At 52.6% G+C, this 16,981-nt stretch overlaps 1 protein-coding gene across 10 annotated transcripts in view; it reads right to left on the bottom strand.

Annotated features, from left to right (window-relative positions):
• ZC3H18 (zinc finger CCCH-type containing 18) overlaps positions 1 to 14,654 on the bottom strand; it is a 69,110-nt gene extending 54,456 nt beyond the window's left edge. For all 10 annotated transcript variants that reach the window (XM_005592764.4, XM_015443058.3, XM_074026762.1 and 7 more), the window contains exons 1-2: positions 14,491 to 14,654; positions 6,173 to 6,786 (exon numbers count right to left, since the gene is read on the bottom strand). In XM_005592764.4, the coding sequence (XP_005592821.2) occupies positions 6,173 to 6,772 (600 nt within the window). In that variant the 5' untranslated portion in view covers positions 6,773 to 6,786; positions 14,491 to 14,654. The remainder of the gene's footprint in view (positions 1 to 6,172; positions 6,787 to 14,490) is intronic.
• Positions 14,655 to 16,981: the final 2,327 nt, after the last annotated feature.

Genomic DNA, 16,981 nt, shown 5'->3' with positions numbered 1-16,981 from the left:
ATCTGCAAAGCTCACATTCCCCTCTACACAACGGGGCAGGTGCCCCAGAGCAGGCTGCTGTGGGCTGAAGGAAAATGCTGCACCGAGAGGCCACGCGCACTGCGCTGAAAGCATGAGCAGCAAGCACTCTGCGAGTGTGCATGAGTCCTCTATTTCAAAGGAAACACCTCACTGGTAATGTGCTCAACAGGATTAACTCGGAGCAATGACACCGGTGATTTTTGCTTTCTTCTTTGTGCAGCCTTTTCTTTTCCTTTCTTAGATAGAAAGAAAAGAACCCTGTGAACGTGTATTACTTACACAACAAGAAAACAGTTATTTCACACTGGAGCTTCTGTACAAACGCAGAAAAGGAAAGGGGGCCACTGCGTGCAGCTGCTGTGCCAGAGGAAGCCGAGCAGCCAGCCCGGGCACAACCTGGCACGGCCACTTAGGCCAACTATAACCTCCTGAGTCCTGGGCGTCTTGTCTATCGGATGGGGGTGAAAACACAGGCCTATCATTCCTTATCTGAAGCCTGTGGGGTCAGTGTCTTCTGAGAATTCAGAAACACTCTCTATTTCTGGGTCTGAAACAGTAGCCTGGGAGGTACACAGCAATTCTGGGCAGAAGTCTCGGGACCCCTCCCACAACAGGGGAGGCACGAAGCTAGGAGCAGCCTCACGTCAGCTTGGGCCAGGTCTGCTACCAGGTGAGGAAAAGGTTTCAGTTCTCAGAGCTTCTGAGGCCTCAGCGCTGTAAGAACGGTGGCCTGCGCGTTTTCACGTTTCTATGTGGAACACTAACCACGCTAAGAGGCACAGAAGGCCTCTGAGCCTACTACTGATGCTATGGGGCCCTTTTCCCAAGTGTGGTACAGGCCACTGCTTCCTGGGCTTTGGCAATAGAATGGGTGCGCTTGGCACCTTATCAGTGACACAGAAGAGAACCCCACTTGGAGAGGAAACCCACAGCCACGAGGCTCGCTGGAGAAGCTCTTCTGCAGAAAAGCTCATGGATACAGACATAAAAGGCAGGTGGATCACAAGGTCAGGTCGTCGAGACCAGCCTGGCCAAGACAGTGAAACCCTGTCTCTACTAAAAATACTAAAATCAGCCGGGTGGCCAGGTGCGGTGGCTCAAGCCTGTAATCCCAGCACTTTGGGAGGCCGAGACGGGCGGATCACAAGGTCAGGAGATCGAGACCATCCTGGCTAACACGGTGAAACCCTGTCTCTACTAAGAAATACAAAAAACTAGCCAGGTGAGGTGGTGGGCGCCTGTAGACCCAGCTACTGGGGAGGCTGAGGCAGGAGAATGGCGTGAACCCGGGAGGCGGAGCTTGCAGTGAGCTGAGATCCGGCCACTGCACTCCAGCCTGGGCTACAGAGCAAGACTCCGTCTCAAAAAAAAAAAAAATCAGCCGGGTGCGGTGGCAGGTGCCTGTGATCCCAGCTACCTGGGAGGCTGAGGCAGGTGAATGCTTGAACCCGGGAGGCAGAGGTTGCAGTGAGCCAATATTGCACCACTGCACTCTAGCCTGGGCAACAGAGCAAGACTCTGTCTGGGGAAAAAAAAAAAAAAGGAAAGCTGGATTATTTGAACAGGATAAAATACTAAAGACCATGTGCAAAGAAAATGCTCCAAAAGGTGGACTGAGAGCTACCAATGATGACAGGAGTCATGTGGCCCACCCACGCGGGACGCAGTCCACTGTGCTGCTGGCTGGCTGGGAGGCCACTCTACTAATGTAGGGGGTCCTCAATAAGAGGAGAATGGAATAAAATGGGCACCCTACCCTTTCCAAGGGCCAGTGTGCTCCAGGTGACGGAAAGTCTGCTAACCAAATGATAAGTCAGACATAAACACAGAGCACGGAGTGAGCACAAGAGCGGGTGGACAGACCCAGGCCAGGCCTCTAAACTGTAATGGCAAATCAGAGCCCCCCAGGCTGGAAGGAGCTTGTCATCTCCCAGCAGGAAAGGTGGTTCTGGGGAGGGACTAGACGTGTAGGAGAAAGAAAAGAGAGGCTGCCACATGGCATGAGTGGGTCAGGGTGGGCTCCACACACTCTTCAGGGGGATGGCAGGAGCAGAAACACAAGGCCTGCTGCACCCGGCTGTCTGCCATGCCGCTTCCTGAACAGGTAAGAGATCAGTGACTGAAGATAACCTGGCGTCAGGGACACCCTCACCCACACCACAAATGAGTCAGGTGCTGCAAGCAGCTGGTCCTGGAAACTTTCCTCCGCACCACGTGGGCCAGTGGCACTTCTAGAAGATACTTGTATCTGAGGGTGTTCTGGCAGCACACCACACACAGATTCAAGGCCTTAGGCACAAGCTATATGGTTTAGACAATGAATTTCAAGGGCTTATTGTACAAATTGATGTCCCAATCAAGGAAAGTGTACCCCAGAATCAGTTCACCTGTACCAGTGACCCAAAATCTAAAAGGGACATGTGCCAAGAGAAGAGAAAGCGCTTCTGAAGAAGAATGACAAATCAGGCCAGGGCAGTGGCTTGGCACTTTGGGAGGCCCAGGTGGGCGGATCACTCGAGGTCAAGAGTTCAAGACCAGCCTGGGCAACATAGTGAGATCCCATCTCTATTTTTTAAATTAAAAGCAATAAAATTAAATTACAAAATTAAGAAAAAAAGAAGAGAGTGCTAAATCAAATGGCTCTCTAGACTTTGCCACTCAGTTGTTCCTGGCATCCAGTAAACCAGGGTGCCAAGGGGCAGGCCACGAGAGCCTCTGGGCGGAGCAGCCCCTCTCCCAACTGGGCCGGTAAGATCCTGCTGGGATGTGGAATGCTATAAGGCCTCCGAAACATCCATTTGCGAAGGTACAGGCCAAAGAGCACACCTCTTCCACAGAGAAACATCCGGGTAGTTGACCTGACACCAGGGCTCTGCCTGAAAGCAACGAGAAAAAAGGCCTTCTAGAAAGGACACTTTCCAACACACGCAGAGGCTGCTTTCCAGGGACTGAAAGGAAAGGGGACTTAGCCAAAGGCCTGGTGGGAAGCCGACTGCTCATGGACCCAGCGCACCCCAGGGCTCCCAGTCCATCAGAGAAACGCAGCCAGAGACAGAGAAGGGAGCAGGGTGCGGTGCAGGAATGCAGCAGGGCCTCCGAGAAAGAGAGGCAGGCACAGGAGGTATGCTTGGTGGAGATGCAACAGAGATACAAGAGTGGACGACAGGCTTGGAACTGGGCCCAAGAGGAGGAAAAAGCTGGAAGGAGCCGGACTGGCAGCCCTTCATGCTGCCAGTGGCGCGTACCTCTGCTGGGTCCTTCCCGCAGGGTGGAGGACTGATGCTGCTCACGTGAACTCGCCTCCATCTGTGACGGGCTCCTGAGTGTGACTTTCCACTCACTGCCGCTTCACGTTACAAAGGCTCTCACCTTCAGTGTGCCCCGGGCAAGTGGGATTCCTCCACTGACTAGCTGCTCACCATGTGCCAGGCCCCAGGGAGATAGGGGAACCAGCCAGGTAGCCCCCAGTCTTAGGAAACATGTTCTTGGGAGTAGGGGAAGCAGCAGGTGCACACACACACACACACACACACACACACACACGAACCTGTGCCACGACGGACAGGCAGGGGCAACAGAGAAACAGCCTACTCAAATGCTGAGGCTGACACATAAAGGATGGAGGAGCCTGAGACACCGCTGGGTGTGGGAACAAGAGGAGGCTACGGGAGCCCCTGGGGCAAGCAACCCAGGGGCCTGAAGTCAAATGTGCTCTCACGGGGGCTGAACGCAGCATTCACAGCACTGCCCGTGTTGGGCAGAGGCCTGCTGCCTCCACAACAGGAGTGCACTCTGCTCTTCCCAGTCACACTCAGCATGTGGCACAGCAAGGTCCACCTGTGCTGGTGTCCAGGAGCACAGACCTGTGGGGAATGCGGGGCACTGGAGGCTGTCTGTGCTGTGGGAGGGAACCTGCCTCCCCGGTTGCTGAGGGAGCTGTGCTGGGGTTTCCACAGCAGCACCTTGCCCTCACAAGATGCTGCCAAGCAGGGCAGGCAGGGTCTAGGTGGGCAAAAATGGCAAACAGCGTTTTCTTCCATGCGCTGTGTCTAGGGAAAACCAGCACATCCAGGCCTTTGGCAGCCAGGGCCCTTCTCTAGGCCCGCTGGGCTCAGCCCATCTACCGCACCGTCCGCACACATGGTGCACCATCGAGAACTCACAGTATGCCCCGCAGACATGGCGTTTCAGGACCACTATGGGGACCCTTGACCTGTCTGATGAATCTCCCCCAAGACTTAAGGGTCCACAGCCAGTCCTCTTAAGAGGAACTGGAGCATGCCAGAGCCCTGGGTGCAGGGCCTGCTGCACTCCCAGTGGTGGTGTGCAGACAGGGCTATTATCCCAGGACACCAAAAACTCAAACTCATGGGCATCCTCAACCCAACCAGTTCACCCAAATTGATGAACTTGAATCTCACTGTGTCTCCTCTTTCCCTCTGCCAGCCCTGGGGTAGCTCTCTTCTTGCAAAAAAAAAAAAAAAAAAAAGAAAAAGAAAAAAAAAGCACTAGCTGAGTAGACCACCTCCTACGTTTAGTTGTGAAAAAATGAAACATCTAAAACTCTAAGCTTGTAGGCACACACACGTCCCATAAAGTTAGATGAGCAATACTTCAAACCCTATAAATTACTGAGCACTGTCACAGCTATCAGCTATAGCCAAAAAGTCACATCCAAACGTGGACTGAGAGCACGAACACCAACATGCTACTGGAGAAGCATGGCACTTGCCGGGCGTGGTACCTCACACCTGTGATCCCAGCACTGTGGGAGGCTGGGACGGCCGGATCACCTGAGGTCAGGAGTTTGAAACAAGCCTAGCTAACATGGCGACACCCCATCTCTACCAAAAATACAAAAATTAGCCAGTGGTGGCAGGTGCCTGCAATCCCAGCTACTCAGCAGAGTGAGGCAGGACAACTGCCTGAACCTCAGGGGCAGAGGCTATATACGGAGCTGAGATGGCGTCACTGCACTGCAGCCTGGGTTAGAGTAGACTCTGTCTCAAAAAAAAAAAAAAAAAAAAAAAAAAAGGGCATTGCACTCAAGGCAAACCGGTGGTTACACATCTAACTGGCAACCTTTACCTGCCTCAACCCAGACCATGAGATCAGACAAATACTCTCTCTTTTCACTGTAATGACTCCCAATAAGCAGAACCCCCTTCCCTGGGATCCTTCAAAAACAAAAGCGCCGCCACCGCCACCACCGCCACCGCCACCACCACCCCCACCGCCCCCGTCGCCCCCGCCGCCACCCCCACCACCGCCGCCGCCACCGCCGCCACCCCCGCCACCGCCACCACCACCGCCACCGCCACCACCACCACCCAATTCAGTTCAACTGCTCTGCCCCTTGCTCAGCTCCTTTGAGTTCAATAGCTCTGGAAAGTATCACTCAGGAGGACTTTGGGCTGTTTCTCTGGAAACACTCATAATTTTTCCAATGGCATCAACTGCCAAGAAAAGCCCACCTACCCAGATCTAGGATCACAGATAGTACTACCTTCCCCTCAACTTGAAGGCCGCATTAATTTAACGTACAAAAAAGTGTGCTGACTTTGTCAAGCTGAGGTGCCCACCACGGTCTTTTCAGGGATCCCTCCAAAGAGGCCTGGCCCAGCTGGTGCCCTCTCCAGAGGTCAGGCTCTAGGGCCAGTGTAAGAATGCCTAGAAGAACATCCACAACCAGATGGAAACTTTCCTCATTCTTTTCAGTCCAAAAACCTGACAAGAGTGGAAACCCACGCAGTTTCTGGTTGAGTGCTAACTCGAGTATCACTTGAAGACGGCAAAGACAAGGGAAGACATTACCCCTTCACTCCTAGAACCTAAAAAAACTGGGTGCTAGGTCGGTCTTTTACTACAACCCAAACAATCCCACCAGCTGGCCGGCCGAGGGCCATGGAAACCCTGCTGGCAGCTTCTGGAGCTGCCTATTCTCATTCTTGATTTCCAATTCTTTCTCGATTTTCATTCTTCCTTTCCAATCACTATGGGACTGACCCCAAAACAAGCCTCTCATTCTCCTGCACCATCCCTAGTAACAAAATCACTAAATCAGTCCCACACAGAGTCCCTCCTTCCCGGCACTGGCCTGTGTCAGGAGCTGGGGAGGACGCCCTGCGACGCTCTGCCCCATCATACTCACGTCTATTTCCCCGTCATCGATCTCTCCATCATCGTCCTCTTTCTTTTTCTCCTTGGCAGCCTCTGGGGATTCCTTTTCTCCCACGCTCTGAACACCAGCCTTCCCCTCCTCCCTGGGAGCGCCTTCGCCCTTCTCCTCCTCATCCTCAGCCCCCGCTTTCTCGGCCTCGTCCTCCTGGACGGCGGGAGCCAGCTCCTCGGGGACCTCCTCGTCGTAGTCTAGCTCATGCTCGTCCAGCTCCCTGGTGACTGAGGAGGCCTCGTCCCTAAGGTCGCTTGTCCTGTCTTCCTCCCCGTCGTCCCCCTCCTCCTCGCAGGGGGGGCTGGTCGGGCCCCGGCTCAGCTCATTCACCTCCGAGTCCTGCTCTTGGGATTTAGGCTCACTGGCCCGGTCCTCGTCGGAGTGGTTATCTTCCTCCTCCTGGCTCAGCCCCCTGGCTGCACTCTCCTCATCCTCCAGATCAGAAGCCCTCACCCCCGCCCCGTCCAAATCCTGATCGGACCCGCTGTCCCTCAGAATGTCGTCATCCGAGAGCCCCTGTGGCTGCTCTTCATCCTCTGGAGAGCGAGGATCCCGTTCAGGGCTCTCGGCCACATCCATCGGTACCCACGGTTCTGCAAAAGAGAGAATACAGATTGGCAGCCTTTAGCAAAATGGAAAACAAACCTTGTCCCCACTTTCCTGGCCTGAAGAAGCAGGACTTCCACCTTGCTTGGCCCCACACGGCTCTGCCCCAAATCCCACACTCCACTCTGCAGAGAAAGACAAGCCATAACTCCACTCCACAAGGCTAGACTCTGCTCAGCTAACCTGGGTGTTAAGTGCCTCCCGTTTTTAGCAATTGGGCAAAATGAGATGTGGCAGAATGAGACACAGCCCGGCCTAGTCCTCCCCCATTCAAGGGCAGCCCACACAAGTTAACAGAAAGTGAGCAACAAGATACGGACTGCAAAGGACAGCGGTTTGAATTCTTAAGAGTATTAACTTTTGAAATTCAAGATAAACTGTATCATAGAACGAGGCAGCAAAACTGCAGGCCCAGGTCTCACCATTTTTCTGGAGTCATCCTGAAGCAGGAACCTGGGCCACCCTTTGGCAGTTTCCAAGTCTGGAGCCTTTTCTGTTACTGAACACAATTCTCAAAGGCCAGCCTCTGATGGACTCCCAGAATCCCTTGGCTGCCCTTAGCAATGCAGGCTCAGAGCCCTGCCTGTGTGTTCACTGGCACCCTCCAGCACGTGTTGAGAGGGCCGTGTTCACCTGCTCAGCAACTCACACACCTAAGGTGAGAACCCCTCTTCCCACACGGGTAGCTGTTGTAGAAATGAACTCTGCCAGGAAGCTTTACACATTTACATACTGTGTATATGCAAAAGACGAGGCTGGTCAGGTATGGTGGCTCGCATCTATAATCCCAGCACTTTGGGAGGTTGCAACGGGAAAATCATGTGAGCCCAGGAGTTCGAGACCAGCCTGGGCAACATGGTGAGACCCTGTCTCTATAAAAAAAATGCTAAAATTCACAGGGTGTGGTGGCACGTGCCTGTATTTCCAGCTACTTGGGAGTCTGACGCAGGAGGATCGCTTAAGCCCAGGAGGTGGAGGCTGCAGTGAGCTAAGACTGCGCCACTGCGCTTCAGCCTGGGCAGCAGAGTGAGACCAATCTCCAAAAAAACTCAAAAAACAAAAAAAAGGGCCGGGCACGGTGGCTCACACCTGTAATTCCAGCACTTTGGGAGGCCGAGATGGGCGGATCGAGGTCAGGAGATCGAGACCATCCTAGCTAACATGGTGAAACCCCATCTCTACTAAAAATACAAAAAAATCAGCCAGGCGTGGTGGCAGGCGCCTGTAGTTCCAGCTACTCAGGAGGCTGAGGCAGGAGAATGGCGTGAACCCGGGAGGTGGAGCTTGCAGTGAGCCAAGATCACGCCACTGCACTCTAGCCTGGGCAATAGAGCGAGACTCTGTATCAAAAAAAAAAAAAAAAGACAGGGTAATTTCAGATTTCATTCCTATTTTTACTAATCCAGATTTAATTACAAAGTGAATATTTTCTAGTTTCCCACCTTAAAAACTTGTAGAAAGTACACTGCTACCAATGCTTAAAAGTGGACAGTGTAAGACAGGCAGGAAGGTGTCGAACAGCAACACTAACCTGGCAAACACTTGCCACACCACCACCCCCAGGGCAGCCGGTCACCACCGAGTGAGTGTGGAGCGGCAGGGACAGTGCCAGGTCAGTGGCCACCCAACTTTTCAGTCCGTGAGGCTGTTAAAAAAACGCATGTCACAGTCACACTGCTTGGCATCTCAGTAAGGGCTGGAAACAGATTACTCATCTCAAGATAACCACGGAAGCAGCAAGTCATACACATACACATTTATATGTCTTGGGTCTCAAAGAACCGTATACACTAAAGATAAAAATATGCATCTTTTAAATTTTATACTTTTAATACGACAACCTGTTTAAAGATGCACAGTATCGAGAGTTGGTATCTAAACCCAGTTAAACTTTTTTTTTTTTTTTTTTTTGCTGTTAGTGGAAATCATTAAGATTAAGTTGGCCGGGCGCGGTGGCTCAAGCCTGTAATCCCAGCACTTTGGGAGGCCAAGACGGGCGGATCATGAGGTCAGGAGATCGAGACCATCCTGGCTAACATGGTGAAACCCCGTCTCTACTAAGAAATACAAAAAACTAGCCGGGCGTGGTGGCGGGCGCCTGTAGTCCCAGCTACTCGGGAGGCTGAGGCAGGAGAATGGCGTGAACCCAGAAGGCGGAGCTTCCTGTGAGCTGAGATCCGGCCACTGCACTCCAGCCTGGGCGACAGAGCGAGACTCCGTCTCAAAAAAAAAAAAAAAAAAGGCCGGGCGCGGTGGCTCACGCCTGTAATCCCAGCACTTTGGGAGGCCGAGGCGGGCGGATCACGAGGTCAGGAGATCGAGACCACGGTGAAACCCCGTCTCTACTAAAAATACAAAAAATTAGCCGGGCGCGGTTGTGGGCGCCTGTAGTCCCAGCTACTCGGGAGGCTGAGGCAGGAGAATGGCGTGAACCCGGGAGGCGGAGCTTGCAGTGAGCCGAGATCGCGCCACTGCACTCCAGCCTGGGCTGGGCGACAGAGCGAGACTCCGTCTCAAAAAAAAAAAAAAAGATTAAGTACACATTAGATGCTGGGCGCGGTGGCTCATGCCTATAATTCCAGCACTTTGCGGGGCTGATGTGGGCAGATTACGAGATCAGGAGACTGAGACCATCCTGGCTAACACAGTGAAACCCCGTCTCTACTAAAAATACAAAAACAAAATTAGCCAGGCATGGTGGTGGGTGCCTGTAGTCCCAGCTACTTGGGAGGTTGAGGCGGGAGAATGGCGTGAACCCGGGAGGTGGAGCTTGCAGTGAGCCGAGATTGTGCCACTGAACTCCAGCCTGGGTGACAGAGCGAGATTCTGCCAAAAAAAAAAAAAAAAAAAAAAAGAGAGAGAGAGACACATTAGAACAAATTGGCCAGGTGCGGTAGCTCATGCCTGTAATCCCAGCACTTTGGGAAGCTGAGGTGGGCGGATTACTTGAGTCCAGGAGTTCTAGACCAGCTTGGGCAACATAACAAAACCCGGTCTCTACAAAAAATACAAAAATTAGCTGGGTTGGCCGGGCGCGGTGGCTCAAGCCTGTAATCCCAGCACTTTGGGAGGCCGAGACGGGCGGATCACGAGGTCAGGAGACCGAGACCATCCTGGCTAACACAGTGAAACCCCGTCTCTACTAAAAAATACAAAAAACTTAGCTGGGCGAGGTGGCGGGCGCCTGTAGTCCCAGCTACTCGGGAGGCTGAGGCAGGAGAATGGCGTAAACCCGGGAGGCGGAGCTTGCAGTGAGCTGAGATCCGGACACTGCACTCCAGCCTGGGTGGCAGAGCGAGACTCCGTCTCAAAAAAAAAAAAAAAAAAAAAAAATTAATTAGCTGGGCATGATAGGGCACCTGTCATCCCAGCTACTTAGAAGGCTGAGGAGGATCACTTGAGCCTAGGAGGTTGAGGCTGCACTTCAGCCTGGGTGACACAAGACCCTGTCTCAAACAAAAACCAAAACGCCAAAAAAAACCCCACATCTGGCCAGGTGTGGTGGCTCACGCCTGTAATACTAGCACTTTGGGAGGCCAAGGCAGGTGGATCACCTGAGGTCAGGAGTTCAACACCAGCCTGGCCAACATGGTGAAACCCGGTCTCTACTAAAATACAAAAATTAGCCGGTTATGACGGTAGGTACCTGTAATTCAAGCTACTTGGGAGGCTGAGACGGCAGAATCGCCTGAACTTGGGAGACAGTGGTTGCAGTGAGCCGAGATCACACCACTGCACTCTAGCCTAGGTGGTGCTAAGCGAGACTCCATCCCAAAAGAAAACCTAAATCATTCATCACTTCATAAAAACTAAATGGGCCAGGGGTGGTGGCTCATGGCTGTAATTCCAGCACTTTGGAAGGCTGAGGCGGGTGGATCACCTGAGGTCAGGAGTTCAGGACAAGCCTGGTCAACATGGTAAAACCTTGTCTCTACTAAAAATACAAAACAACAGCTGGGCGTGGTGGCGGGCACCTGTAATCCCAGCTACTCGGGAGGTTGAGGCAGAATTGTTTGAATTCCGGGGGCGGAAGCTGCAGTGAGCCGAGACCACACCATTGCACTCCAGCCTGGGTGACAGAGCGAGACTTCGTCTCAAAAAAAAAACCCTAAATGATTAGCAATAACATAAATTCACAAACCAACCAATCCATTCTAAGTCACTTGAAAGCAGACAGTTCTGAAAATGATTCACTTTTCGGTTTTCTAACTACACTATCCAGTTACTACACAGAGGCAGGACTACTGGGAGGAATTATTAAAAAGTCAGTCCTAAGCCAGGAGTGGTGGCAAGTGTCTGCAATCCCAGCTGCTTGGGTGGCTGAGGTGGGAGGATCAGTTGAACCCAAGAGTTCGAGTCCAGCCTGGATAACAGGGTGAGACCGTCTTTCTCTTAATCAAAGGTAGTCCTAAACTGGTATACACTGCCAAAAACGGAAAAGCCAAGGAGTCGCTCCCCAAACAGCATCACAGGGGCGCTTGCTGCACAGAGCATTTCTGCAGCCCAAGGCAACAAAGGCAAGGATGAAAAGCACCAGGGTCGCTAAGGCCTCTACGCTCTCACTGTTCAAGAATCAGAGTGCATGTGGGGTTGTAGCAGTAAGTCACCAGTGGCAAACTGGCAATTCTCTCTCTTGCCTAGCTAATGACATTAGTAACATCCTATACTATCTTTGTACAATTTTTTTTTTTTGAGACAGAGTCTCGCTCTGTTGCCCAGGCTGGAGTGCAGTGGCTGGATCTCAGCTCACTACAAGTTCCACCTCCCGGGTTTACGCCATTCTCCTGCCTCAGCCTCCCGAGTAGCTGGGACTACAGGCGCCCGCCACCTCGCCTGGCTAGTTTTTTGTATTTTTTAGTAGAGACGGGCTTTCACCGTGTTAGGCAGGATGGTCTCGGCCTCCCAAAGTGCTGGGATTACAGGCTTGAGCCACCGCGCCCGGCCTCCTTGTACAATTTTTATGACAATGTATAAACATCTTCCTCATAGAAGGGCAGGTAGTTTACATCTCCCCAGCTGCCGAAGTGGAGCACCTGGTACCCAGCAGGATGTCCCAAGCTGAACCCAGACCTGAAATGTGACAAATTCTGATTCTCATGTTTTATAGTCTAATGTCAACCTTGCAAACAAAGTGATCTCTTAAATAAACTGACTTTTATGCAAAACTAAACGTCCCCTCAAACTAGTTTTAAAAAATCACACAATTGGCTGGGTGTGGTGGCTCATGCCTGTAATCCCAGCACTTTGGGAGGCTGAGGCGGGTGGATCACGAGGTCGGAAGTTCGAGACCAACTTGGCCAAAACACAGTGAAACCCCGTCTCTACTAAAAATACAAAAATTAGCTGGGCATGGTGGCACGTGCCTGTAGTCCCAGCTACTCAGGAGGCTGAGGCAAGAGAATCACTCAAACCCAGGAGGAGGAGGTTACAGTGAGCCCAGATCGTGCCACTGCACTCCAGCCTGGGCAACAGAGTGACACTCCATTTCAAAAAATAATAATAAGGTGCCAGGAAAAGAAACGTAGCCTCGTAAGTGTAGACAATGAAATGAAAAGCGTAGACACGGGTGTCAGCAGACAAGTCTCAACTGACACCTATGTTTGCAATTCGTGCTCAGTTTGGTCTTCGTACACTATCACTCTATAACTGAAGATTCTCAGCATGATTTAGAACTAAATCCTTAGCCCTCCGATTCATCAGATGGGTAAGCTTGCCTAAGGAATGAAGTAACAAGTACCCGTCATCCCAACTCTGTTGCTTTCTGCATTTGGCAGATGATACTTGATAAATATTTGTTGATACATGACAAAAATCTCATTACTTGAGGAACTACCTGTTGCCTACCAGAAAGGAATTGAAAATAAGTGCCCAGGAGGAGGAGGTTGCAGTGAGCCAAGATCGTGCCACTGCACTCCAGCCTGGGCAACAGAGTGAGACTCCGTCTCAAAAAATAATAGTAATAATAAAGACTAGGTGCTACCTCCCTTCCAAGCAGTCCCTCTGGGAGGATGCACAGACTCCAATGGCACTGCTGAAATGCAGAGCATTTGGGAACCTTCTCATTTCGAATGACCTTCCAAGCCTGAAGAAGTCTTCTGGTGTTCTCCGTGGTGGCAAATCTTCCTCCTCTCAAGCTAGTCTCTGATAAGTGCTGCAAGTCAGAGTCTCACCTGATAAGGTAAGTTACCAACCACATAAGACAACTTTTGGTCAAACCTGGAGGGTGACTACTGAATAAAACTGATTTTCCCATATGACTACATTTTTACTACCAAAACAGGAGTTCTAAAGAGGTTTTGGCAAAGAAGCACCAATGAAATACAAGCACAACATTTTGGGACAGTTATTTTCAACAGAGCAGTCCCTATTTGAATGCCTGAGTTCTGGAACATCTGGTTAAAATTCTGACTCATAACCTCACGGGCTTACAATATCTAAATGAAAGTTATCAAGGTTGGTGACAGACCCCACTCGCAAACTGACCAAGCTTGACCACTAAACTGCTTGATAAGGAGGTACTCACCTTGAGATGCTCTGTAGCCGTGACAAAATACAAATCTCTTGAAACACGATCTAGGCCACAGGTTAACTTACCTGTTTGCTTTCTGGAGTGACTCCACAAAGCTTTCTTACAACATTTCAGCATGTCCCACCTAAAATGGGAGAGGAGTTTCCGGCTTTGGGACACATTTGACCGGTTCCAGGGCTGGCTGGGTTCCATACTGCCCTTAGATAGTAAAATTATCAGGCAAAGACTCTCCTCCCAAGGCTGGGAAGCGGGATTCAGCCGAGGTCAAGGCTCACCAGGAGAATCTCAACAACTGAACGGGAAAGGACCACTCTACAGACAACAAGCTGGAAGTGAGTCTCAGGAGAAATGACGAGCGCCTTGCTACACCCCAAACGGTACTGCAGATGCCAAACACTCTCTTCTTCCATTTTCCCAAACGGGTCTGAAGAATGACCTACCCTTGCAAATGAGTTAGCGGAACAAAGCTCATTTAAAACGGCCACTCTAACCGGCAAACTCAGCTGTCACAAAGTAGTCAGGAAAACTTAATTTTTGGCAGGAGCAAGGCTGTAAGTTTCGGTTCTTCCAGCATTATATCTGCAGTTAGTTTATATAAAGGACCCAGCACCTCTGATCTCCTGATCCAAGGGGCAAGGAAGTTACATACTCCTAAGAGACCGGCGCGCGTCTTGGGGCAATCACCACGTCCAACCTGTGCACACTCTGAAGCTGCGGCGCAAGTTCCAGGAGGCTCATGAAGAGCTCAAAGTTCTCCGAAGAGCCCAGAAACAGCAAGGGCTGACCTATTCCGGAGGTTAACCTGGGCGCCTCTCACCGCCCCTTAGCGGGCGGCACACATGTGCCACGCGAGTGGCCCGGAAGAGAAATGACAGCTTCAGGAAAATAAACTCCGCCGCGGGGCGCGGAGGCAGCGCGCGAGGAGCTCAGGCGCTGAGGGCGCCCCAGGACCGCGGGGCCGCTTACGGACGGAACGCGGGGTGGTGCCTGTCTCAAGGTCCCCCTCCCTTGGCCCAAGGGCCAGTCTTCGGTCGGCGGGTCCGCACGGCCGGAGGCGCGCCAGGGTCCCGGGCCTCACTCCCGCCGCCGCCGCCGCCTCGGCGGCCTCCTCCTCCCGCCGCCGCCGGCCCGGCCTCCCGCCGCCCGCCCGGCCCCCGCTAACCTCAGCGCTAGGACGGAGAGGGGGCCACGGCGCTGCTGGAGTCGGAGCGGCGTGGAGAAGACGTCCCTTGGCCCTTCCGTTCCTCACAGGCTCTGGCTCCAGGCTCGACGCGGGCGGAACAAACGGGCTCCACTACCCGCGGGGGCCGGCCATTGTGCGACGTCATCAGGCCGCGACGGTCGTCCTACGGCCGGCGGGCTTCCCTCCCTCGCCCCGCCCCCTCCAGTTTCCTTCCGGCCTCCGCGCGGCTCCGCCCCCGCGGCGCGCGCCCGGACGCGCGCGCGCCCGCTGAGCCCCCGCTACAGCGCAGGCGCCACAGGGAGTTCGCTCCTCGGGAGCGGGAGTCCGGCTCAGCGCCTGCGCACAGGGCTCCCCGTGGCCGCCGGGTCACGTGACGGGGCTCTGGCTCGGCTGGTGGGTTCTTCATCCCTGGGGGATGATCGAGTTCAACGCGGAAAACTTAAAGCGGTTTTCGTCGGGCTGATATCTCCTGCTTTATTGAATGTTGATATTAAATGCTTAGCTCCGGAATTATTTTTTCAGGTATCGACTTTAGATTAAAAGCCTAACAATTCTTACCTCTCCCATGGGCTGCCCAGCTCCCCGCGCGGTTCAACGCGAGCAGCGCCAGCAAGGGGACCTGTCCCGTGTCCTGCTCATCGCGGCGTCCCCCGGGCGCGTCCACAGCCTGGGACGTCCAGGGGCTGCAGCGGTGCGAGCTGCTCTAGAGACGGAGGGCCCGGCCCAAGACCAGGGGCCCACGGTTTCATCCTGCACTGTCCCCTGCCAACGATGTGGCTGGTCCTGGGGGTCACAGGACTTCGCCCACCCCATCTTCCTCCATATCCCCAGGGTGGAAACAAGGGAGCGAGATGTGGAGGAACTGATGAACAGACAAAATGCGGCCTGTCCATGCAGTGGAATGTGAGTCAGCCATCCAGAAGAGTGAAGTTCAGACCCGTGCCACAACGTGGGTGAACCTTGGAAACATATTAAGTAAAGCAAGCCAATCACAAAAGGACAAATACTGTGCGACTCCATGCTATGGACCGAGTTCTGTCCCCCTAACATTTGTATGTGAAGCCGTAATCCCCAATGTGACTGTGTTTGCAGAAAGGGCCTTTAGAGAATTAAGGTTAAATGAGATTATAAGGGTGGGATCCTGATCTGATAGGATTCCTGTCCTTGGAAGACGTACCACAGACGTGGCCCTGTGGCTCACGCCTGTAATCCTAGCACTTTGGGAGGCCAAGCTTGGAGTACCACCTCCTCCAGGAGTTTGAGGCCAGCCTGGGCAACAAAGCAAGACCCCTGCCTCTACAAAAAAATTAACAGGACATGGTGGTACATGCCTGTGATCCCAGCAACTTGTTATGGTTATGTAAGAGGAGTGTGAATTCCACCCTGGTGATTTTGGTCGTGTCAGGAGCAGCCCTGTAACGCGAGTTGGCGCCTTCTGTAGGCTTTATGTGTCGGTAAGACAGTCCCACCCAGCAACGGCCAGTTGACAAACATAAACCTGCATGGACATTACCATCCATGCAAAGGAGCAGCCGGCACCGGCTGTGACCGACACGTGCCTGGCTGCGATCTGAGTTTCATGAACAGTAAACTCTGTTGATCACAGCCTCTTTGGAAAACAATGTCAGTTTAAAAGAAGAAGTGCCCTGTGACCAGCCGTGCTACCCTCAACAGGGTTCTTCAAGTGGGGCCCAGGCAAGCAGCCTCAGTATCACTAGGGGTTGTTAGGAATGTGCTTTCCTGGGTCCTGCCCCAGAATGGCTGCACCAGCGACTGGGAGTGGGGCCCTGGGGCCCTGTGGTCCGTGAAGAGCTCTCAGGGGATTCTGATGCCTGATGGCACAGGTGGGCCACCGGACTGCGGTGTCATCTGCCCATGGGCATGAGATATGAAGAAGGACATAGCAGGTCTGTTAGTCATAACTAAAAGAACAAAGGGAAAAACCGGAAAACCACCCAGATGTCGATCAACAGATGATTGTAAGTTTTTGTTTTTTTTTTTTGAGACGGAGTCTCGCTCTGTCGTCCAGGCCAGAGTGCAGTGGCGCGATCTCTGCTCACTGCAAGCTCCGCCTCCCGGGTTCACGCCGTTCTCCTGCCTCAGCCTCCCGAGTAGCTAGGACTACAGGCGCCCGCCACCTCGCCCGGCTAATTTTTTGTATTTTTAGTAGGGACGGGGTTTCACCGTGTTAGCCAGGATGATCTCGATCTCCTGACCTCGTGATCCGCCTGTCTCGGCCTCCCAAAGTGCTGGGATTACAGGCGTGAGCCACCACTCACCATGCCTGGCGATTGTAATATTGTAATAGTAATCTGGTACAACATTGGCAACATTGTGGTTGTTAAAAATGCTAATACATGAACCTCCAGTGTGTATACACATATATAAATAAAAGGGTGAAGACCATCTGTAATGTTGAATGACAAAGGCAAGTGCAGAAGCAGATAGGGTGGGCACATTTCTTTTCTTT

This window comes from Macaca fascicularis, chromosome 20 (assembly GCF_037993035.2).
Source record: "Macaca fascicularis isolate 582-1 chromosome 20, T2T-MFA8v1.1".
Taxonomy (NCBI): Eukaryota; Metazoa; Chordata; class Mammalia; order Primates; family Cercopithecidae; genus Macaca; species Macaca fascicularis.
The sequence above is the reverse complement of the archived record's forward strand: the minus strand, read 5'-3'. Positions and strand labels throughout refer to the sequence as shown.